This window comes from Haliotis rubra, unplaced genomic scaffold, assembly GCF_003918875.1.
Source record: "Haliotis rubra isolate DU_JTF1 unplaced genomic scaffold, ASM391887v1 Scf95, whole genome shotgun sequence".
Taxonomy (NCBI): Eukaryota; Metazoa; Mollusca; class Gastropoda; order Lepetellida; family Haliotidae; genus Haliotis; species Haliotis rubra.
In genome coordinates, this window is record NW_025767690.1 from 929,612 (window position 1) to 954,910 (window position 25,299).

The 25,299-nt window shown below is 37.8% G+C and overlaps 1 protein-coding gene across 1 annotated transcript in view; it reads left to right on the forward strand.

The window, feature by feature from the left end:
• The window catches only part of LOC124264905 (phosphatidylcholine translocator ABCB4-like), an 89,146-nt gene that overhangs the window by 18,062 nt on the left and 45,785 nt on the right, over positions 1-25,299 (forward strand). The window contains exons 4-5 of the mRNA XM_046699687.1: positions 19,177-19,301; positions 24,311-24,534. Coding sequence (XP_046555643.1) covers positions 19,177-19,301; positions 24,311-24,534 — 349 coding nt within the window. The remainder of the gene's footprint in view (positions 1-19,176; positions 19,302-24,310; positions 24,535-25,299) is intronic.

Consider the following 25,299-nt stretch of genomic DNA (forward strand, 5'->3'; position numbering starts at 1 on the left):
TGAACGTTAGGAACAGCTTTAGTTTATTAAACTAGGTCAAAATTGGATCAGACCAGATGTCATTCTGACAAGTGTGCAGATAGTGTTGGTACAAATTTCCAAACTTACGTCAAAAATAAATCGGTATATGTCAGGACTCACGTTAAATATATAGAACTTGCACTGGTGCAACCTTAACCTGCAAAATGCTTCTTCATATTTATACCAACTTGCACCAAATGCATGTAGATATTTTCTTGTTCAAAGACCACAGTAACCTGTGCGGGGACTAACAGGATAGGGTGGTCAGGCTCACTGACTTTGTTGATAACATGGTCAATCAGACTGGCAGCGATAATGATCTTTATCAGGCTGTGCAAGATTTACTGCTGACAGACAGCTACTTCAGTTCCAATTCTGTCAACCAAGTCAGCGAACCTGACCACCAAATCCTGTTAGTCGCCTCTGGGTTACTGAAGATCGGATCTTCACGGGTGGTTCCCTAAGAGGAAATCCTGATAACATGGTCAGTCAGGCTGTGCAAGATTTACTGCTGACAGCCTGCTCAGGTCTTGATTATTCACCAAAATTAAAGGCCTGATACCTGATAAGGGTGTCATATTTGACTCTGAATCTTTACGTAAGGCGTTTAATGGGTAAGGGTGTCATATTTGACTTTAAATCTTTACGTAAGACGTTTAATGGGTAAGGTGTCATATTTCATCATAATTCTGCATGTAAAGGGTCACATTTGCAGTGATGCCAACCACTCCGATTTTCAAATACAAAATCCACATTCTGAATTAAAAATCGGTTTTAAAACTCTGATTTTTTAGAAAATACAAATATGTTTATAAATTTAGAATGTTTGAAAGAATTATTTGAGTTAAGAATTATCTGGTTAAGTATGCCCAGAAATTGCATATTTCCAGGCTAAATCTAAAGATTTTCATTTGGGAGGCCCTCAGACCCCCACTGTCAAAAGGGGCCTGAGCTCTCTCTCACGCTCACCCCCAACTCCCACCTTCAGGGCTCGGGAATAGCTTTTAGCAAGGCCTGACTGCTTTCATTTGATTCAGGGTTGGCATCTCTGCATTTGATTATCATTTTGTGCGTTATGGTATATGGTCAATATTAATCAAAAGAGCAAAGCTATTTTTTATGGATTGCAAACTTGTGTGTTAAGAAATTCAGATTTCTGAAACATATTTACAAAGAGACAGGCCAACATTCCACAAAGCAATCGTAGCTCTATGGCGATTGTAACTTTCCTGTTATAACATACACTTACGAATGTCATTGCGATACAATCAATTTGTGGAGCAGCACCCTTGAACAATAAAAGAAAGTTTGTTTTTGTTTCCTTTGGGTGGATTTTAGGATTAATATCAGTCTTAATAGTGTGTGCGAGAATATAGTTTTACCTCCTCTCAGCAATATTCCAGCCATATTCCAGCAATATCACGGTGGGGGACACCGGAAATGGGCTTCACACATTGTACCCATGTGGGGAATCGAACCCGGGTCTTTGGCGTGACAGGTAAAAGTTTAAACCACTAGGCTACCCCACTGTGCCAATCTTAAAAAATATTGGCTTTGGAAGTGAGCGAAGATGTAACAGTACATCAGGGCTCCAGATAATTTTTCAACATGAGGAGTACGTACTCCTTATTTTTTCAATACAGGAGTACAGAAAAAACTTAGAGTACATTTAGAGTAATAAACTTAATAGTACATTTAGAGTAATAAATGGAATTTAATGGCGTATCAGTAGTCTTGTGTTTCGTTTCATATATGCACCACAACATTGCTAGTCTTGTGTAAACAGGTCAATAAACAATAAAACAATACTTTTTCAGATAAATATGTCTGTAAGTGATTCTAAGACCGTACACCATTGCTGTGGTACGTATCTGCTATGCGTTCTAAATTATTTCCTACCGTATTGTGCATATTTTGTATCCGTACATACGCCGATACGGCCCTTATCTGGAGCCCTGGTACATATGTTTACCTTCGCAGAATAAAAGTAGGTCTGCCTGTCTCACAAAAAAGTATATTGCCATTTTGTTCGACTTTATTGCATGTATAAATTTTAAGGCGACAAATGAACAGTAACACAACTGTTCTTATGTGATATATCATTGATCATGCTGTTGGGTGTTACTGAAGATAGTGACATGCCAATTTTATTTACAAATGAGTCATGATTCTAGAGAGCAAGGAAATTGTATCATTGCAATCACGTGGTTTTACCAGACACAAAGTATTTCCTATAATAAGAATAAATGGAAGGTAAATCCCTGTATGACAGCCGATAACTTGCTCTTCCTGTATTGGTCATGGCGTTCCTGCAACCCTTGCTGTGTAATTGAGGTCATATCTTTTTTAGGTAATACAGAACTTAGTTGAAATTCCAATATTGCCTTTAAAAAAGTTCCAACAGCATTAGGCTTTTTGTAACCGAAACGTTTGAGTTTTGCAAGTGTGACATGTATTTATGTAATGCAGGAGCAACCATGAGAAAGATGTCTGTGTTATGGTATTATTACAATATCAAGGGGACATTTATGTCTATCTCTTCTAAATGTCATTCAGGCTGGTGAGGTAGCGTAATTGTTAATGCATTAGCCCATCATGCTAAATACCTGTGTTTAGGTGACAGCGGTACAATGTGTTGCCCATTTCTGGTGTGCCCAGCTGTGATATTGCTGGAAATTAGTGGAATATTGCTAAAAGCGGCAAAAAACCCATATTTTATTAACCATGACAGCTCGGAAACCATGAATTTCCATAAAATCCCTATTTTGGAATGAAGTAATATTTTGTTCATCTTTTGGCTGTGATAAGCACATCATTATAAATCCTAAAGTTTATCAAGTAGAAAGTGATGACATGTTTTCCTTGGCTGGTTTCCTTGGTTGAAGTATTTGTTTGGGGTCATCATGACCTTGATTTCAATAGCAAAGGAAAGCTGACTCAAGGACCAGTTACGTTGCATCAGAATTTCAGATGCACAGATCTGACACTCTTAACCAGGCCTATAACACACACAATGACGAGCGGTGCCGGGGTAGCCTAGTGGTTAAAGCGTCTGCTCGTCATGCTGAAGAACCGTGTTCAATTCCTCACATGGGTACAATGTGTGAAGCCCATTTCTGGTGTCCCCCGCCATGATATTGCTGGAATATTGCTAAAAGCGGCGTAAAACCTCTCTCACTCACTCACTCACTCAGAATGATGATCAAATATGACACCCTTTACCATGACCTTTACATTCAGAATTATGATCAAATCTTACACCATTTCACTTGACTTTTACAGACAGAATTATGATCAATTATGCAGGGATTTACATGGAGTCCTGTATTTGAGGGTCCTTGGGACTCATGCTCTTAATTTTCAGGGGTCCTGGACAACAAAATGGGGGTGCCAGACACTTAAATATTATTAATAATACTGTCATTGTATTGTGTATCATGATCATCACATTGTTACAGTAATTAAATTGCAAATAATACCATAACCCAGCTAGTAGCAAACTCAGTGATAACTTATTGTCACTTGATTTGAATTTTCACAAAAAGTATTTGGATTTTTTCTGAGTCCCTGTGGGCACGCTAATAAATTTTGTTGCGTCCATTGTCAATTTTTATGTGTATAGGACGCAGGAATTCACGTCCTGTAAATCCCTGATTATGACAACGTTAACTATTACCCTTGCATATGGAATTATGATCAAATATCACACCATATCACATGACCTTGACCCCTTTTACCATCACCTTTACATTCAAATACAGTCGAGCACTGTTGTGTCAAACTCTGATAACTCGATATCTCGGTTGTCTCGATATAACTTCTCGGTCCCGGCAAAATCCTTCATAATTTATCATTATTTAAGCTCTTTTAACTCGATACGGATGTCTTGATATCTCGATATAATTTCATGGTCCCAACAAGCAAAATTACCCTTTTAACTTCGATATTTGCAAGATACTCGATATTCACCTACCTTTCATTGGCAAGTATCCTCTGAACTGAGTTTGTTTCCACACGTTTCGGCATGAATCAGAGGGATGCATTAGTGTAAACTAATTAGGGTTAATGGAGTGGAAGGTGTCACTTGTTTGTTATTTAATTAGAATTAATTAAGAAGGAATTAATTAGGTAGTACTCACTGTTATGACTAAATGACGGATTATAGTTTCGAATCAAAACATACTGAGAATCCACTGAGGGTTTTGTGTAATCACGTGACTAGTATGTGATTGTTCTACTTTTGTTTTGTTTTCTTTCATAGTGATATGTCATGATATGCCCTTGTCGGATATCTCGAAGTCCAGATAACTCGATATTTTTTCTTGGTACCATGAATATCGAGACAACGGTGCTCGACTGTATAATATATTTACGATCAAGTATAATACCATTTCCCATGACCTCAACATACAGAATTATGATGATAGAATTTTGACTCTTTTACCCACATGTTTGCATACAGAATTTCTATCAGTTCTTTCAACTTCACCCACCACCTGTACGTACAGAATTGTAATCAGGTATCACACCCATGGCCTTTAATTTTTGTGCATTAGATAAACTTCAGTAGCAGGCTGTCAGCAGTAAATCTTGCACAACCTGATCAATATCGTTATCAGTCTGATTAATAATGTTAGCCGGATTGCCTTTTAGAGGACAGCCTTCTTTCTGTAGTTTGTACTGTCACAGCACAGGTTGAGGAAGGTCAGTCATGTACAGGGTTTTACACACACTTTGAAAAAAGAGAGTCATGGTGACCCACAGTATTTATTTTTGGGAGTCATTTTCAATATTTGGGAGTCGTGAAAATTTTAGCGTAATACTTATGTGTGTATATCAGAGTTTTGCAAAGATTTTATTGTTTTGTGTTGTATTGTCATTTATATGTTAGTTAATAAATAGTATATTTGTCACTGTTCAGTTCAGTCATGAATAACAAACTCCAGTATACTGAACACATAATCAGGCTTGTGATTTATTCACTGTAACATACAGTTATTGACATGATTTGAAAGAAATATTTAAATTAATGAAGACCTCACAAACACTATCATTGTTTGCTATCAAATCGATTTAATTGACTCTGAACTTGCGTCAAGCTTGACTCATACGGTAATATTTTTAGAGTCTTTAACAAAATTGTTGCGTCAAATACGCAGGAATCCTGCGTCATGTAAAACCCTGCATCTATATGAGAGAAATATTCATCATCATAATGTTATACCTCAGGATAGTCAGGATAGTTTCACATTCTTTTCAATGACGCTGTTTTGCACATTTAAAGTTTTGTGTCCTGGTTTTGAAAGGGTGATTTAACTGGGTCTTTTCATTTGTGAATCTGGGGTGTAAGCAGTTTTTGTTTTGGACGTTCACTGTACCACCTGCGGTGGGGTAGCCTAGTGGTTAAGGCGTTCACTCGTCACGCTGAAGACCCGGGTTCGATCCCCCACATGGGTACAATGTGTGAAGCCCATTTCTGGTGTCCCCTGTCGTGATATTGCTGGAATGTTGCTAAAAGTGGCATAAAACTAAACTCACCCACTCACTGTACCACCTTCATGTGACTTTGATTGCAAGGTTTTACCATGACTTACGAAAGTGAGAGTCCAGGGGACCCCAGTAAGTGTTTTGGATCCTTGGTGGTAATGTCCTGTAAAGTATTGAAATGGTGTACTGTATGTTCAGAGAGAGGAATGAATTGGTGATCATGTGGACAGTGATGGGTGAAACAACAGACATAAATAACTACTCTTGATACGCTGTAGGTAAGCTCTCTGAGGGTTTTCTGCGTCCATTCTCTACATTCGTGCATTTGTGAATTGTGTAAAACCTTGGAAGGCAAACTATGGATGTGATTTTCCCAGCTTGAAACAAAACCCTGTGACTGTGGGACAAAATACAATCATGGACAGTTGACTTACACAAGCGTGATGGGTTAATTTCAACATATTATGATTGTGAAACAGACTTACTTTGTGCATTTCATGGAAATCATAGTGCAAATAGTTTGCATCTCATTTCATTTGCTTAAGTAGGCAGTGTTCACGAATAGCGTCTGACCCTCTGACAAATCCGGCAGATTCGCCAACAGTCCGATAGAAATCTACAACCCACCTGCCGGGCAGTGTCTGACTGTATATATCAGAATGACTTTGACTGAAGTGGTTATATGTGACACGTCATGTGACACTTGTTTGCTGTTAATAAATCTTATGTTTGTTAATAATTTCAATGCCAATTATAAGAAATGTTAAATCTGAAATGTGTGTTTAATTTTATTCTGTGGGTCCTGTGAATATTCAATGGGTCAGACAGACATTTGAAACTTACAGGACCCAATGTCCTGTTACTTTGAAACACCATTCATGAACACTGAGTAGGGATTTGTATAGACCTGCAGAGAGGTTGGTGTGGGGGTTCATGTTGGAAGCTGATGAAAAAGATTTAAAGTACAGGACCATGATGTATGAGTGAGTGAGTTTAGTTTCACGCCGCACTCAGCAATATTCCAGCTGTATGGCGGCGGTCTGTAAATAATCAAGTCTGGACCAGACAATCCAGTAATCAACAGCATGAGCATCGATCTGCGCAATGACATGTGTCACCCAAGTCAGCGAGCCTGACCACCCGATCCCATTAGTCGCCTCTTACAACAAGCATGGGTTACCGGTACTGAAGGCTCATTCTAACCCGGACTCACGGGTCCCATAATTTATGGCTGGGAGGTGGGGATGGAGGGTGGGTGTGATAATTTTTTGTTCTGAGGAGGTAGGGGGAGGGTAATCTGTTTTGTACACATGTCCAAGGAGGGGTGTCATTGAATTTGTACATGACTTGGCATGGGGGTGAGGTGCGTGCGTGTGTGCGTGTGTGCTTGCGTGCGTGCGTGCGCGCGTGCGCGTGTGTGTCTTACTGTGTACATACACCAGTGCGGGTGAGTAGACTTAAACAAAAAGTCATAACGGTACATCAGTGTCTGATTGCTGATCCGCATGTTATAATGCTTTATGTGTACAGGCAACAAACTGGAACACAGTATTAGTCATGTATATGGTTTGAAGCAGTGTCTGGTTACAGTCTTCAAAGTCAAACATTCAGCTGTTTTAAACAATCATTTTCTTTGACTGTTACATGTCAGAATGTTTTTGGAAAAGGTTAGTGGTGTAACAATATGGCAGATGAGACTGATGATACAATGTATTAGTGCTGGTTCAATATCACTCACACAATGCAGATCAATAATGGGAACTGAATAATAATCAATAATCAATTGTTATCCTACAAAACTCATGTGGTCAATAGCGGGACACAGTCATGTTCCATTTTTTTCGATTAGTCTCACAAGATCATCAATAATCGCTGATGTAAGCAAGATGTATTGATTGGCTGATTATTGATCAGTTGCTCCAGCACTGCAATTTAGGCCCCCCCCCAAAATGTTCCAATTACACCTCTTTGAAAAATTAGCGTATGTAGGAATTTTTTTTACATGTTTTTAGCAGTAAAGTACAAAGTAATAACACGTTTATGAATGTGTAATTGTTAATTCGGTCAAGCTTGTGGCCATCATGTCAACTTTCTCTGTCAGAATGACCGATGTCCGTCGGTGCGAGGTAAAAACAATGGTATCTGAAAGCTTATTTTATTCAAAATAATCAAAATAGGGTCCGCACCAGAATTCAAGGGTCGGTCGGGTAATTGGAACCACAACATTTTTTTGGCCTTACCGATTCACAACTCCAGTGTGGCAATACGTCCAATTCATTAAATTACAAGTTACGTTCATGTAAAACATGTGCATAATTACAGAACCTGTTCAAGAAACACTTTATGCAGATTCTCTGGTATTTCCTGGTTGGCTGTAAATAGCAGAATGGTCAGTGTGCCCCCAGTGTTATATGTGTTGCTACAATATTGCTGAGTGCGGTGTAAAACTAAACTCACTCACTATACATGTTTGTGTCTCCCCTACAATATCCCATGATTCAACTGCCAAAATGGAGTGAATATGACATTTTGGGGATGCACATTGTATCACAACCTTATTATCAGTATATGTGTCGTATCAAATCTTCATTGTATCATTGCACCACTGGAAAGTATGATAGGCAGAACCAATGCTAGAAGATATGACCAGTCATGCCCGATAAAATTTGGTACAGCCGAATAAATTTGTAATTTCTCTAAAAATACTGTTCCAGTTTGAGTTTAATGTTATGTTATGTTATGTATATAGAGAATACTACACGAGGTCTCATTACATACGAATTATACGAAACGAGTGTCCTTCCTATGGTATCTGACCGGTGGCGAGGTCAGAAAAATATAGGAAGATCCACAGTTCGTATAGTCGTATAATAATGAACCGAGTAATAATATTTTATTTATTACCCGTCTTACATGCATTAAATTGACAAAATAAGCGTAGTTTTGGTATTGTTGTGGTTTCAAACCCGAAACCCGGTTTCATAAAGAGGTTCGCGGAAGAATTTTGTTCTGGCGTACACTTTTGCATGGCGTCACACTGTATTGGCGTCCTTTCGTCTGTCCCCTTGGTAACCGGCGTCCGCGATGCATGTCAGTTGTCTTAGCCTCTCGTACAGCCTCCTTCAGTAAACTACTCCGTAGCACCCGTTTCTTGGTTTGCAACTGCTTCCTTTCGGCTAACATCACTGGTGGAAACATTGCGTTTATGTTTTTCGACAGATATAGCGTCTCAGTTCGACTCACAATTAAACAGCGATACGACAACGTTCGCGATGTTTACATTCCCACAATGCATCTAAGTTGTAGAATGAATGAATTAGCGTGTTTGTTATGAATGAACAAGTAGTTCCGTCATAACGTGACCTAACTGAGAGGTCATCGGTTATCCAATCAAATCGTTAGAATCTCAGGTCAAGTCGTTACGACACAGGTCAACGCGATACAACACTCGTGTGACGTACGACATTAGTATGCAACTACCCATACGTTGACCACGTGGGTAATAAATTATATTATATTATATTATAAATATTATATTATATTATATTATATTATATTATATTATATTATATTATATTATATTATATTATATTATATTATATTATATTATATTATACTATACTATATACTTAACTATACTATACTATATACTATACTATATACTATACTATACTATACTCTATTAAATATATACTTAACTATACTATACTATACTATACACTATACTATACTATACTATACTATACTATATTATATTGTTGTCTACTGTGTATGTTTCTTTATGAATTGTGTTTGTACTTGAAATATATGAATTGTCTCCAATCAATACTGATACAGGATCCCTTGTCCGATGACAAAATGGGGTTGTGTTGCAAAAATGTTGCATTTGATGTCACTGTTGCTGTATTGTCTCAGGGATTTACCTTGAGTCCTGTATTTGAGGGTCCCTGGGACTCATATTCTTAATTTTCAGGGGTCTTGGACTACAAAATGGGTATCCCAGACACTTAAATATTATTATCAATACTATGTTGTAATATTGTTGTAATTCAGTTACTGTTATTGTATTGTGTATCATGATCATCACATTGTTACAGTAATTAAATTGCAAATTTATGATAAAAACCCCGGCTAGTAGCAGTCTCAGTGATAAGTTCATAACGTATTGTTTCTTGATCTATACATATTTAAAAAAAAAGTATTTGAACTTTTTCTGCGTCCACGTGAACGCGCTAATTAATTTCGTTGCGTCCGTTGTCAATATTTATGTGTATAGGATGCAGGAATTCGCGTCCCGTAAATCCCTGTTGTCTACAGTTTCATTTGTGGTGACAGGCTCACTGACTTGGTTGACACATGTCATCATATCCCAATTGCGTAGATCGATGCTCATGCTGTTGATCACTGAATTGTCTGGTCCAGACTTGATTATTTACAGACTGCTGCCATATAGCTGGAATATTACTGAGTGCGACGTTAAACAACCAACCAACCAACATTTGTATTGATGCAGCCTGTGAAGTTGTTTTTGACACATCTGTTAGAAGTGACTACAATAAGTTCTAGCCTGTATGGGGGCGGTGGGGTAGCCTAGTGGTTAAAGCGTTCGCTCGTCACGCCGAAGACCCGGGTTCGATTCCCCACATAGGCAAAATGTGTGAAGCCCATTTCTGGTGTCCCCCGCCGTGATATTGCTGGAATATTGAAAGCGGCGTAAAATCAAACTCACTCACTCACTCATTCACTCTAGCCTTTATGTAATCATGGTAGTTATAACTATAAACACTGGTTTCCGTACTAGTTTTCATGGTGGTTTCCATGACTTCTTTGTTTTTTGCACTTATGTTGTCACTGTGTCATGCTGTGTTTTATATAATGTCAATGTCTGAAGATGTGACTTGAATTTACTGATTACATGACCAAAAACACAATACGAGTGATTGGTTTTAAATTTTCTTCATTGAATGAAGTTATAAAAATTACCCCGAGTATCTTGCTTAGGCCTAAAAAAAAAAAAGCTTGTGGTTCCGATTTCCCGACCGACCCTAAATATTCCCGACGAGCCTAACAATTTTACTCACCACATAATAAATTAAATATATTTTCTGACACATGAGCAGGGTTTCAGATTGTCATCGGCCTTCGGTCATAGTCCGATAACATTTTCAAATGACCGACTACTTTCTTACTAATTAGGACACTCGGGCCGATCGATAATTTCAATGTTATTTTCACATATTGGACCTAATAAATTCTGAACATTATCATTTACGAATTCATCAAAAACTAACCACGAAATCTTGATCATGTTTCCATGGCGTGTATGTATTTATGCATCCATTTTATCACACTAAGCTACCAAATGTACATGTAATGGATTGCGCGATTGGCTGCTATTTTAAGCATTGGACAATCAGAAGCGGGCTTTTCCGACCCCACCAAGCATGTAACAATGTTTCAAAGGAAACCATTAAATAAATTGAATAAACTAATGAATAAAATCAACAATAGCATTCATAAAAGTTGTCAAAGCGTGCATATAAAACTACTATTTCCATCTTTTTGTCGCGATCATGCAATGCGAGTCAAGTCACTGACAAGTGACATCTCAAACTTTCGCCGCCTCAATCTTCACGCTTGGACACGATGTTTAATGCGAAAATATATGCATGAAGCATTTTTGTCACAGGTCATAACCTAGCATGATACGTCCAATAAGTTCCATAATTTACGTATACATAGCGATTTTGTACTTAATATATTCCGAATAGCATTATTTTACCCAAAACTTTTGTCTAAATATAAAGGTTTTCGTTTACGAGGACAGTATCCATGCCGTAATATGATTGGCTGCCTCATGTCACGTGTCTGATTTTGACCAATCACGACTCTTATAGCTGACTGTGGCGAAAAAGTGTCATTAGAAACCAATCTTTATCCAATAAAATCGCTTCTTACAACTGTGAAAATACTCTCAGCAAGGGTATAGTGATATTGTTGATGTTCAGAGCTTTTCGAGCGATACCCCGCCATCAAGCGATTAAGCCTCTCGCATGTTATTCATAATGAAGCTTCAAAAACGGAGGTATTTTCCGTTGTTGTGTCATGTTACCGAGCGGAAAGCCACTGATATCGGGGAAATGGCTGACCATACATATTAAAGAAATCTTTATACTATAAAGATTTCTTAAATAATATGTATGGTAAGCCTATAAAGATTTCTTAAATAATATGTATGGTAAGCCTATTTCCGATATCAGTGGCTTTAATAATTTTCTGATTACGTAAAAATGAAAATATAAAAGAAAAGGGCACGGGGATGTTATGACGTGTCACAAATGGAAAAAAATCGCCATAGTTTTTGCTTCTTTTGTGATATTTCTGGACATTATAAATGCTTGCATTTTCATTAAAAACTCAATTTATTTAAGTTGTAGTTGTATTATTTGAAAAATGTTAGAAAAATAAATTTCATATGTATCAACAGTGGGATTAGATCTTTTAATTTTGCTGTATATCTAGAATCCAAGTTGCAACATTAAATGTCATTAACAATTTAGTTATATGATGGCATTGGGATTTAAAAAATGTCAAAAAGAGCTTTAGGTCAGACACCCACTCAGGACATTTGTCCTACTGATTTTCATAGGCTTCAAAATCACTGCATGAGTAATGTACAAATATTTTGCAAAAAAAACCAAAAACCCTACCTACCTACCCTAGTTCTGAAATGTAGGAAATCGGAACCATAACATTTTTTTTTTTGGCCTTAGTTTTACATTTCCTGCTTTTAAGGAAATATGAATTTATCCCAGTGTAATAATGACTTTTTAGTAGGGTTGACTATTGATATAGATGACAGAGATTGATAAACGTTAACTTAATATCTATGGATTATCGATAAATATCAAAGTAGTAACTTTGAGGAAAAAAAGCCAAAATGTTTGACAGAAAACCTCACTTGTGGTGGTGACATGTTTCTGCTTTAATTTACTAACAAAACAGTGAACATAATTTAGAAGCTGTTCCATAAATATAGACATAAGTTGTCGGGGATTTACAGGGCGTGAATTTGACAATGGACTCAACAAAATTTATCAGAGCGTCCACAGGGACTCAGAAAAAGTCCAAATACTTTTTGTAAAAATTCCAACCAAGAGACAATAAGTTATCACTAAGTTTGCTACTAGCTGGGTTATGGTATCATTTGCAATTTAATTACTGTAACAAAGTGATGATCATGATACGCAATACAGTAACAGATTTAATAATAATATTTAAGTGTCTGGGACCCCCATTTGTTGCCCAGGACCCCTGAAAATTAAGAGTATGAGTCCAAGGGACCCTCAAGTACAGGACTCAAGGTAAATCCCTGAGTTGTTCACAAGGGCACATCCAGGGTACATCAACCCATGGGCCCCTGAGGGACCAGTGAACAACATATTTATCTTATCCAACACCTCAATGTTAATTTTGAACTGTTTGAAGCATGGGTATCGGATCATAATAAGGAATACCAGAGTTAGACAATTAGCCAATACCGAAGACAGACAACAAGAAAACCAAATTTAGAGTTATCTCCCTTCCATCGATTTGCATTCTCAAAACATTGATATTTCCGTACATCATAAGTGACTGAATTATTTGACATAAAGAATAAAAATTACTAACATGAATTCCCCCTGTTCGGCTTTCCCAGCGGGTAACATAGAAAATGTTACTTGTAAGGGGGGTACATTGAAAGTAATAGAAGAAAACATTTGTGTGAGGTAAGATAAAGCTTTGTGTATTTGGGGAGTAAAATAACGCTATATTTTCATCACACTAGTTTTTGAACGATATTATCAGTGACACAATTTCCACAGCTATAATCATTAATAATCCTCCCCGTTTATGATAGTTCCAATTATCAGTCTTTTTAGCCACCCCCATTTTAAAGAAAATCACGCTTTGAACAGAATTATTGTTCTGCAAATTTGTCGGCCAAAGTGTCTTTGGCTATGTTTCAGATCCATTCACAAAAACATGTGGAATTGCTTTTGGCTTATTAAGAAGTGCAATAAAATCCAAGTAGAGCATAAATAGCTTAACCAAATTGGTTATATTATATATTTCTTCTGACTAAATATTGTATTATGAGACCAAGTAGGACAACATTGAAGAAGATTTGCTTATTCTTTATCATGTTTATTTTGAAGATTAAATTAATGGCATCCTTGAGAACATCAAACCTCAAAGAGGCCCCTGCACTTCTAGATCAGAGTTACCTCCCCTTCTGTAGAAAATGAAAATAGGAGAAAATTGAGATTTGGGAAATTTCCTGAATTTCTTTGTGCAGTACTCTCAAAGTACATTGACAGACACTTTATGTTTGTCTCTGTGTGGAAATTCCTCAAAGCTAACGGAAAAGAATTAAGTAACCATGGTAACTGGAAGTGGAAGCAAGGCTACAGACTTTTCATCTTAGCTGGGCTGTAGCTGCAGCTTAGCACTATCAACAGGTCACAAGTCAAGTTACGTGAATGAGGAAATATTTCCATAAATTGCATGTTTTTCCCAGAAGCTGATAATTTCATGATTTTCATGGAAAGTGTATGGACCTCATCAATTCAGAGAATTTTTAGACATGAAATTAATGAGAAAATATTAATATTTATTGTCTTTAATGAAAAAAAAATTCTAGTTTTAGCATGAAAAAGATTTGCTGAGATATGCATCATTTGTATGTTAAAAGCTTAAATTGAGCTTATCAAATCTTGAGAATTTGTGTTAAAACTGGAAAAAACCCATTTAGTAACTGTTTCACAAGGCATTTGTAAGATCAGAATTTTCTTATGAAATCTTGGTAATAGTTCATGGTTATGGAACCTTGAAAAGATTAACTAATATATTTAATTTAACTTTGTACATGTGGTATCTCAATATGAAGCTGAGACTATATATTGGTGTATATAATGGAAATGAAAAATGTTTAGCCCCAAATCTATTACATCAATTACTCTTGCACTTTCTTTGTTCGAACTACAAGTGCAAGTATTGTGTGTGGTGATATCTGATAATCTACCTAAAGCCAATTGTTTAGTGTATAATCAAGGAAATCTTTATAAACTTGACTAAATATGCTGCAGGAATCAATCAATCAATAGTTTTGCTCATGGCGTCGTGACAAGCTCACCAATCAATAATCTCATTAACCTTGAATAACTGATGTACTTTTCTTCCTCTAAGGTCAGGTTTTGTCATACCTGTGCTCACAAAGTGATGACATCATCACTTTCCGTGTATGTGAAATGCATTTTGCCAGCTGTGTAAGCTCGTCGATTATACGCCTGACCATGTGTCATAGCAACAGGATGTGTTATTCCATGGTGATTCTAATGCTGTGATATTGTCACATGTCACCTGAGTGCATATGCTCCGATGTTCGTGGAACAGGTGGATAGTTTCATAGCTGATTTACCACTGGGAAGGAACTGATTGACTTGACATCATAGGATTTGGTAGCATCTGTTTATATCAAGAGGAAATTAATATTAAACCAGTATCGCTATGGCGAGCAAGTCACAACGTCGGCAATATTATGGTAAGTGGGACAATCTCCTTCATAATGATTTCCAGGGGAATAGAATTGATGTTCTCAAAATACAGGGCTTTGGTAATGAAATTGGTATTTTTAGTTGTCCCTTTAAATTTTTTAATTTTTTCATAGTACCAAGTAAATTGCAAGTCAGTTCACAAGGAATAACCAAACTTCATATTTTCCTGTATTCTTTATCATTTTTGTTCCCTATATATCAATAATTTTCATTGTGTGATTATTAGGAGGGCTATGCAGTAGCCTTGTGTTAAATGTGATCCCTCTCACACAGAAGACCCGGGTTCCATTCCCCACATGGGTACTATGTGTGAAGCCCATTTCTGGTGTCCCCCGCCATGACAGGCTTCACACATTATACCCTTGTGGGGAATCAAACTGGGGCTTTCGGCTTGACGAGTGAACGCTTTAACCACCGGGCTACCCCACCGCCCCAGTGTTAAAAAGAGATGTCCCAGCCAACATTTGAAACTTAGTATTGAAGATGTCAGGGTTTAAACAGTCTAGAACCGGTCACTTACTGATGCTGATTTCATACCTCACTAACCAATTTCCATGGCAATCGTGCCATGTGTCGATTCCCAAGTCAAAGCAATAAGCTTGTCAAGAAATCTGTTCATTAAAGAACTGTGTGTGAATCCAAATAAGGCCAAATAAAAAAAATGTTGTAGTTCCGATTACACCTCTTTAAAATTTAGGGAAGGTAGGTAGGAATTTTTTTTTTACATATTTTGTTTCAGAAGGGAAGTTCAAACTAATAACACGTGTATCAACGTGTAATTGTTTATTCAATCAAGTTTGTGGCCATCAAATCGACTTTCTCTATCAGAATGACTGATATCTGTCGGCACCGGGAAAAAACCCAATGGTATCTGAAAGCTTATTTTATTGAGTCCGCTTACAAAAATAGGGTCGGCACCAGAATTCAAGGGTCGGTGGGGTAATCGGAACCACAACATTTTTTTTAAGGCCTAACATGAAAGAATGTAAAATAATCAACTATTCTGTTCTAAAATTAACTAACCTTACAAATCAATCCTCATTCACTACAGGGAAATTAAAATGGCAGTACAAAATAGAGTGGCAGTACAGATGTAATGGCAGTACAAATACTGTGTCGGGATAATGTAAACAGGGATCGTAGCAATAAAGACAGTGGTGATACTATTCACCTAGCAGCAGTGAGTACTGCAATCGAGCTTCCATAATAGGCTTGGGAGGGAATCAATAAATAGCAAAACTTATCTTCATTATAGGATCCTATAATGTATGCCTGTAAAATATATTGAAAATAAAGAAAACAACCAAAAAACCAAACTCATCTTCATATAACTACATTGTTTTCATGGAATACGAGGTCTTATGTCAGTGTGCGAATGTACGCTGGTCCTGTGGTCCTAGGCTTGTAAAAATTCAACAGGACCACCAAATGATAAGTTTTGCAGCGGTCTTGATGGCCTGTGAATTTTGTATTGATAGTCAAATAAGTCTACGAATGTTATTTTGGACCAGTGAAATACAGACAGGATCACTAATTGTCCACTCACTGGTCCTGTGGTCTAGTGGGGAAATTTTGAAAGGTAATTCTTCCCTATTATGTTAGAAGGCGACTAATGGGATCAGGTGGTTCGGCTCACTGACTTGGTTGACACATGTCATTGTATCCCAATTGCATAGATCAATGCTCATGCAGTTCATCACTGGATTATCTGGTCCAGATTTGATTATTTTCAGACTGACGCCATGTAGCTGGAATATTGCTGAGTACAACTAAACTCACTCACCCATTCTTATGTTAGATGCCTGATGCAAGACTGGTGCCCCATTACATGTATTGACAAAAGAGCTTCAGGAACTTTCTCTAACATTCTGGGTCAGACAACACTCCAGGAATATTGCAGGATAGGCCTGGGAATTTCCAGACCAGTCATTACCCAGACTAAATATAGCAACTGGCTCACCGCAGCCCTCTACTGAACAATACCACTCTTTTCTACAATGCCATGTAACACCTGATACTGAAATATATCAGGGCTCCAGATAATTTTTCAAAATCAGGAGTACAGACTCCTTATTTGTTCAATATAGGAGTACTGGAAAACCTTAAGTGTACATTTAGAGTACTGAATGGAATTTAATGGCATATCAGTAATCTTGAGTTTCGTTTCATATATGCACCACAACATTGCTAGTCTAGGTCAATAAACAATAAAACAATACTCTTTCAGATAAATACGTCTGTAAATGATTCTAAGACCTTTCACCATTGCTGCGGTGCGTATCTGATACGTTTTCTAAATTATTTCCTGCCGTATCGTGTATATTTTCTATCCGTACATACGTCGTATCTGGAGCCCTGTATATGTAATATGTATGTCATTTAACAGTCTGAGCAATATTTCCTGACTCACAAATGCATTATTTTCAGTTTCACTTGTACTTATATTGATTTTTCTCATTGACAGACTGCAACTGTGAATTAAGTGTGTTTTATAATTTTATGCTGAGTAATCCTCTAGTGACATTATTATTATGATTCATTCACTTACTTTGGTGAATCGAACCGTATCTCTTCATGAATTCAATTCATTATATTTGTGATCACTACAATCAACTCTTTAGGCCAAATAAAACTAATGTTGTGGTTCCGATTACACCTCTTTAAAATTAAGGGTAGGTAGGTAGGATTTTGCTGTTTGTTTTTAGAGTGAGTGAGAGAGTATGGTTTTACGCTGCTTTTAGCAATATTCCAGCAATATCACGACGGGGGGACACCAGAAATGGGCTTCACACATTGTACCCATGTTGGAAATCGAATCCGGGTCTTTGGTGTGATGAGCCAGTGCTTTAATCATTAGGCTTCCCCACCGCCATCGTTTTTGGAAGTAAAGTACTAACTAATAACATATTTATCAATGTGGAATTGTTTATTCAATCAAGCTTGCGGCCATCATGTCGACTTTCTCTATCAGAATGACCGATGTCTGTCGGTGCCATAAAAAACCCAATAATATCTGAAAGCTTATTTTATTCATTCCGCTTTAAAACACATGGAAGGCACCAGAATTCAAGGTCAATCGGGTAAACGGAACCACAACCAGAGGTTGAATATTTTTCAGAACTCAACAGGTCCAGTAAACTTTCAAAATCCACTTGACCAAATATTAATTTCACTTGACAACAATTAACAATTTGGTTTCTTTTGCTAATCTTTATCAGTTATAAACAACAAAACAGCTAATACATTCTGAACAGTTTTTAGTCAATAAAACACCAATCAATGATCAACTAATAAATGTATCAAATTTACAACTTGATATGGGAAACAAGGGCAATTAACTACATCAAAACATATTATTTCATGGTGAAATTGTTTTATCGAGTTTGCAACACGTTTACATTAATTAAATCTGTCATACCTCATTATGTTGCGGTAGACACCCCACCAGTGGTATCAACACTAGTGGTATCACGCTAGTGTCCACATTTGTCCTTTTCTGAGAAGATTTATGCTGAGAATTAGTTTTTAAGTTTTAGACCAAAAGAACTGGAAAAAGAGTAAGGTGTTTGAAATAGAAGCATTCCTTTGAATTTATGTATTCCATATGTTTTAGTGTCTGTTTTCAGTTGTATGCCTATAGGATTCAGGATTCCGCATCCTGTAAATTATTGTTATGTTTTTTGCAGAGAGAAAGGGTTACCGATTTTGTCAGGTAAGGCCAGACCAATTTTTGTTTCTTGTTTTACGGATCCGTGGTCGTATTTTTTCAAAAATAAGAAGAAAAATTTTAATTAATTTCCCCCGCTCAAAAAATAAAATCCTAATGTTTTTGTTGGACAAAAATGTAAACTTACAAGAAATTTTTTTTTAGATTGTATTTTGCCCCATAGACACTTCATAAGTTGCCAAAAGTAAAATACTTTTAGTATTTAGAAGGAATTTAAATTTGACTGGTGATTTTTTTTTTCCTGCCTGAGGACAAAAATCCGTAAAACAAGAAATAAAATTTGTCTGACCTAATGGTTCTTTTGTTTGTTCCATGAGGTTTACTTTACTCCTTTCCTTGATCCAGCATCCGAAATGAAGAATGGGAAAGTTGCGGAGGGTGCGCGCAAGGAGAGTGGAGACAGCAGTAAGCTGATCGATGGGAAAGAAGAAAACCCTGATGCCGGTAAACAAGTCGGAGTCTTCGAAGTTGTAAGTTTTGTTTAATAATAATAATAATAAATGCATTTGTTTTGCGCTATTTTTGATCTGTTGCAGTTGCTCAAAGCGCAGACAATCTGATTATTATTACCCCGGATAACCTGCCTGTGAGGCGCAGGAAGGTTAATAGTCATATAGAAGATGGGTTAGCCTTGTGGTTAAAGTGTTTGCTCCTCACACTGAAGACCCGGGTTTGATTCCCCATATGGGTACAATGTGTGAATTCCATTTCTGGTGTCCCCAGCCGTGATATTGCTGGAATATTGCTCACTCTGCTTTATTTTCACTGCAGATCAGATGACTAAAAGAGAATATATAAAAATAGCACACACTTCTGCCCCTTTTCTGGATGACTTGCTGCAAACTCTGAAGATATTAGAAATAAAGTTTCCAAAAGTTTGAAATATGAAATTCTGAAGCTGGCACTATAGAACACTGTTGAATGGCCCTGTCCAAACTCAATAGTACAGTATACTCGATAGTGTACAGGCTGTGGTATAGCTACTGTCAAGTAATCCTGTCCAAAGTCAATAGCACAGTATACACGATAGTGTACAGGCTGTGGTATAGCTACTGTCAAGTGATCCTGTCCAAACTCAATAGTACAGTATACTCGATAGTGTACAGGCTGTGGTATAGCTACTGTTGAGTGGACCTGTCCAAAGTCAATAGTACAGTATACACGATAGTGTACAGGCTGTGGTATAGCTACTGTCAAGTGATCCTGTCCAAAGTCAATAGTACAGTATACTCGATAGTGTACAGGCTGTGGTATAGCTACTGTTGAGTGGACCTGTCCAAACTCAATAGTACAGTATACACGATAGTGTACAGGCTGTGGTATAGCTACTGTCAAGTGATCCTGTCCAAAGTCAATAGTACAGTATACTCGATAGTGTACAGGCTGTGGTATAGCTACTGTCAAGTGATCCTGTCCAAACTCAATAGTACAGTATACTCGATAGTGTACAGGCTGTGGTGGTATAGCTACTGTTGAGTGGTCCTGTCCAAAGTCAATAGTACAGTATACACCGATAGTGTACAGGCTGTGGTATAGCTACTGTTGAGTGGTCCTGTCCAAACTCAATAGTACAGAATACTCGATAGTGTACAGGCTGTGGTATAGCTACTGTTGAGTGGACCTGTCCAAACTCAATAGTACAGTATACTCGATAGTGTACAGGCTGTGGTATAGCTACTGTCGAGTGATCCTGTCCAAAGTCAATAGTACAGTATACTCGATAGTGTACAGGCTGTGGTATAGCTACTGTTGAGTGGACCTGTCCAAACTCAATAGTACAGTATACTCGATAGTGTACAGGCTGTGGTATAGCTACTGTTGAGTGGTCCTGTCCAAACTCAACAGTACAGAATACTCGATAATGTACAGGCCGTGGTATAGCTGCTGTTGAGTGGTCCAGCCCAAACTTGATGTATACCATCTGTGGTAGAGTGGGAATATTGCAGTATACTCTAATGTACAGGCCGTGGTATAGCTGCTGTTGAGTGGTCCAGCCCAAACTTGATGTATACCATCTGTGGTAGAGTGGGAATATTGCAGTATGCTAATGTACAGGCCGTGGTATAGCTGCTGTTGAGTGGTCCAGCCCAAACTTGATAGTATACCATCTGTGGTAGAGTGGGAATATTGCAGTATGCTAATGTACAGGCCGTGGTATAGCTGCTGTTGAGTGGTCCAGCCCAAACTTGATGTATACCATCTGTGGTAGAGTGGGAATATTGCAGTATACTCTAATGTACAGGCCGTGGTATAGCTGCTGTTGAGTGGTCCAGCCCAAACTTGATGTATACCATCTGTGGTAGAGTGGGAATATTGCAGTATACTCTAATGTACAGGCCGTGGTATAGCTGCTGTTGAGTGGTCCAGCCCAAACTTGATAGTATACCATCTGTGGTAGAGCGGGAATATTGCTGCAATGCTATCAACATTCATTGTAAACCAATAGTGAGTGCTTTCCGCAATCTGATTGGTTAATTACCCTTGTCGAATACTGTTCGACATACCTGAAAATGATGGCCTAATAACCGCACATTAATACGTTGGCACTAATACAGTACTACTTTCCCTGCATGAATTTGCATAATTGAGGAACATTACCACCTTAAATCCTTTCTCTGGGATTTTGATACAATCTTTGAAGACAACAAATTCTTGGAGAATTATTCAAAAATGATGGTGTATACAATCACATGGCACATTATCATATGTGATCAGATAATAGTAAAGTGATTGAAGAGCCATAAAATAATATCCTTCAATGATGTTTATTCACAAATGAACTGCTCTGCAAATCTCAAGCAATCGTGTATTTAATTTGGTACAATATTCCAAGTTTAAAGATTATTATTCAGCCAAAGAATAAGTTAATGATACTTGTTTCTAGATATTTATCTTCCAAAATACACCAATCCCAGCACTCCGGATGTTTCCACTTCGAAATTCCAGCCTTGACGCTGATCCGGCTCCATCTTGTACACCGAGCGTCCCTCCACAGTCCAGCTTTGCTAAGATTGATGAGAATAGCCTGAGGGAAATAATTGATGGGTCATTATCGAAAGCGTTTAACGTTTTGTAAACAAAGCAAAAGGAAGTTACATGTTAGTTACCTCCCTTTCGCTAGACACACACGGCTTCTTAACACAATTATCAAAGGAATAAAAGCAATATATAGCTATTATTATAGCTTTCAACAAGATTTACATCTGATCTAACACTAAATGATAATAACATGATATACTAAAATAGCAAACAATAAATACTAATCGGTAATAATGAAAAGGTACTAATGCAGTCTAGGAAATCCTACTGACACAAGCCCTAGCATATCAAAACAATTAAAAATATTGAAATCTTACCTTTTGTGTCCGGTTTCATCCTTCAAATCGTACAAATCCCACATGAATCCCAATAATGAATCTTTCTTTCAACATCCGAAATCTGTCGTCGATATCCGAGATTGTGTTTGGTACACCTCACTTCAGTCACAATGCGTTGGCAAGAATTCACTGTCGCAAATGATGAAAACATCTCCAAGAATGCCAAGTTGCCACACACACACAGTGTTACACAAATCACTGCCTTCACGCAACAGCCGTCACTCTGCTATCCCATGCCGGAATCGAGTTTAAAGTTTAAAATCATACTGCACCGAATCCAGCAGTGTACAGGTGTACAGAAGAGGTCGTACTCGGACATTTTGCAGGGGTCTGATCGCCAACGCGTTGATTCTCATGCCGTTGCCACTGTTTCATCATCTTGGCCCTTTTCACACTTGCAAAGTTGTATCCGTGATGGGAATGTTTCAGGGCATACACAATTCTACCATAATAGTCAGCTTCGTTAATCGACAGTAGGCCTAACTTGACACGATCAAATCCTTGTGGTCATCCTTGATTGGCCCAGTCTACGTAAGATTACATGAGGTGGAGAAGGTAGCATAAAATGGAATTCTTTCATTGTCATTGCAGTTCCAGTGGTATTGCAGTAATTATCCCCCGCAACGCGTTTTGCGGGGGGTATTAAAATGGACTCCATCCGTGCGTCCGTCAGTCCGTCCGTCCGTCCGTGCACATTTGTCTTTTCCGGAGCAGAACTCTAAAAACTCAATATTTCTTCACCAAACTTGGCACATACATGGATCTGGTGGTGTACTGGTGCCTTTTGTAGTTTTGGAATTCTGAATTAAATATTTTTGGCGTTTCCATGGCAACAAGTTCGACTTTGACTGAAATTGGTGGTAGTGCTCTTTTCCGGGGCAGAACTCTAAAACCGTTCATTATTTAATCACAAAACTTGGCACATAGAAAGATCTGGTGGTGTACTGGTGCCTTTTGGTAGTTTTGGAATTCTGAATAAAACATTTTTGGCGTTTCCATGGCAACAAGTTCGACTTTGACTGAAATTGTGGTAGTGCTCTTTTCCGGAGCAGAACTCTAAAACCGTTCACTATTTCTTCACCAAACTTGGCACATAGATAGATCTGGTGGTCTTCTGGTGCCTTTTGGTTGTTTTGGAATTCTGAATAAAATATTTTTGGCGTTTCCATGGCAACAAGTTTGACTTAGCCTGAAATTGTGGTAGTGCTCTTTTCCGGAGCTGAACTCTAAAACTGTTCACTATTTCTTCACCAAACTTGGCACATAGATAGATCTGGTGGTGTACTGGTGCCTTTTGGTAGTTTTGGAATTCTGAATAAAATATTTTTGGCGTTTCCATGGCAACAAGTTTGACTTAGACTGAAGTTGGTGGTTGTGCTCTTTTCCGGAGCAGAACTCTAAAACCATTCACTATTTCTTCACCAAACTTGGCACATAGATAGATCTGGTGGTGTACTGGTGCCTTTTGGTAGTTTTGGAATTCTGAATAAAATATTTTTGTCATTTCCATGGCAACAAGTTTGACTTAGACTGAAATTGGTGATAGTGCTCCTTTCTGGAGCAGAACTTTCAAAACCTTTCAATACTCTCCTTCCACTTTTCTATATACACACCTAAATATTTGACATAATCATAACTCATAGACATAATCATGAAGAGTATTTTGCCATTGCGGGGGATATTGATGACTTTGTCTTCTTGTTGAGATTAACATGAAGACGTGTAATATGTTACTCATCAAGTTTAATTTTAAAAATGACTGAATACAACTTGTTTTGTGTATTATATTGACAGTTATTCATTTCGAACATGACGTAACCTATCTCCCCCATTAGATAATAGCGTAACCCTTCTTGTGTCGTTTCTCGTATCTGGGGCGACAGCTAACTTGACCACGAGAGGCTAACCGCATTGCGAGACACGATCGCGCTACATTCAAAGAGCTCCATGGAAAAACGCTTCTCACTACAGATTGGTTTACAATATCGATGCCGTCGGTTTTAAGCTAAATTTGCCTATGTTGAATTCCAATGAATCCTGGAAATTGAACAAATCAAACTATTTATCTTCTAATTCACTGGATGTCATTTCTTTGATTACAGTTTAGGTTTGCTGACTGCATGGATCGGATATTCATGATCTTGGGGTCACTGTCGGCTGCTATACACGGAGTAGCACTTCCAGGCATGATCATAATCTTCGGCGAGATGATCGACATCTTTGTAAACAACGCCCAGATAACCGGCAAGGTGGATTTGATAAAAGACTTCCTCGACTCTGTGAACCTCACAACAGCCATTGTGATAGAGGACCCTACAATATTACTGTAAGGGATATATTCTATCTGAGAGACCTCGCTAACTTACATGTCGTCATATCCTAATTGCGTAGATCAATGCTCATGATGTTGATCACTGTCTGGTCCAGACTCGATTATTTACAGATCGCAGCCATATAGCTGGAATATTGCTGACCGTGGCCTTAAATAACAACCAAACAACTTATTTGAGAGACAGCTGGTTTATGGTTAAACAATTGGCTGAGCAGAGTTACACCACTTGTTGGTGCAAGGATCTGCTGCTTTTTTGTTCTAATCAGTTTGGTTATGAGCCATGGTCAGACGTCACCATATGATGCATATGAGCTATGTAGTGATGAAAAAAGTTCCCCAAACTATTTTTGATCTGGTTTTACTTTAATTCTTTTTTATTTTATTGAGTCATCAGGATGTCGAGAATTTTTGTTTGTTTTGTTGTCCATGAAAACACAAGCCTTTTAGAAACCAGTGATAGTGATAGGAAATTGACTCCAGTGTGATTCACATGTACCAGGATTATCAAAATGATCAGTTCCTGTACACTGTTGTTCTGAAGAACTTAAACTCATATATTTGTGTTTTGTAAAACTACTTCAGCCATTTGGCCTGGTCACTTCGGCCACTTTGAAGAGGTAAGCATGTTTGGCATTTGGGACAACATTTTTCTCTTTTAAGCCTTCGATTTGGCTCTACATTTATTAACAGGTTTCAGGGCCGTATTTGACAATGATACGTGTTCCCTGGAGAAGAACTGACTGTTCTTCACAATTTCAT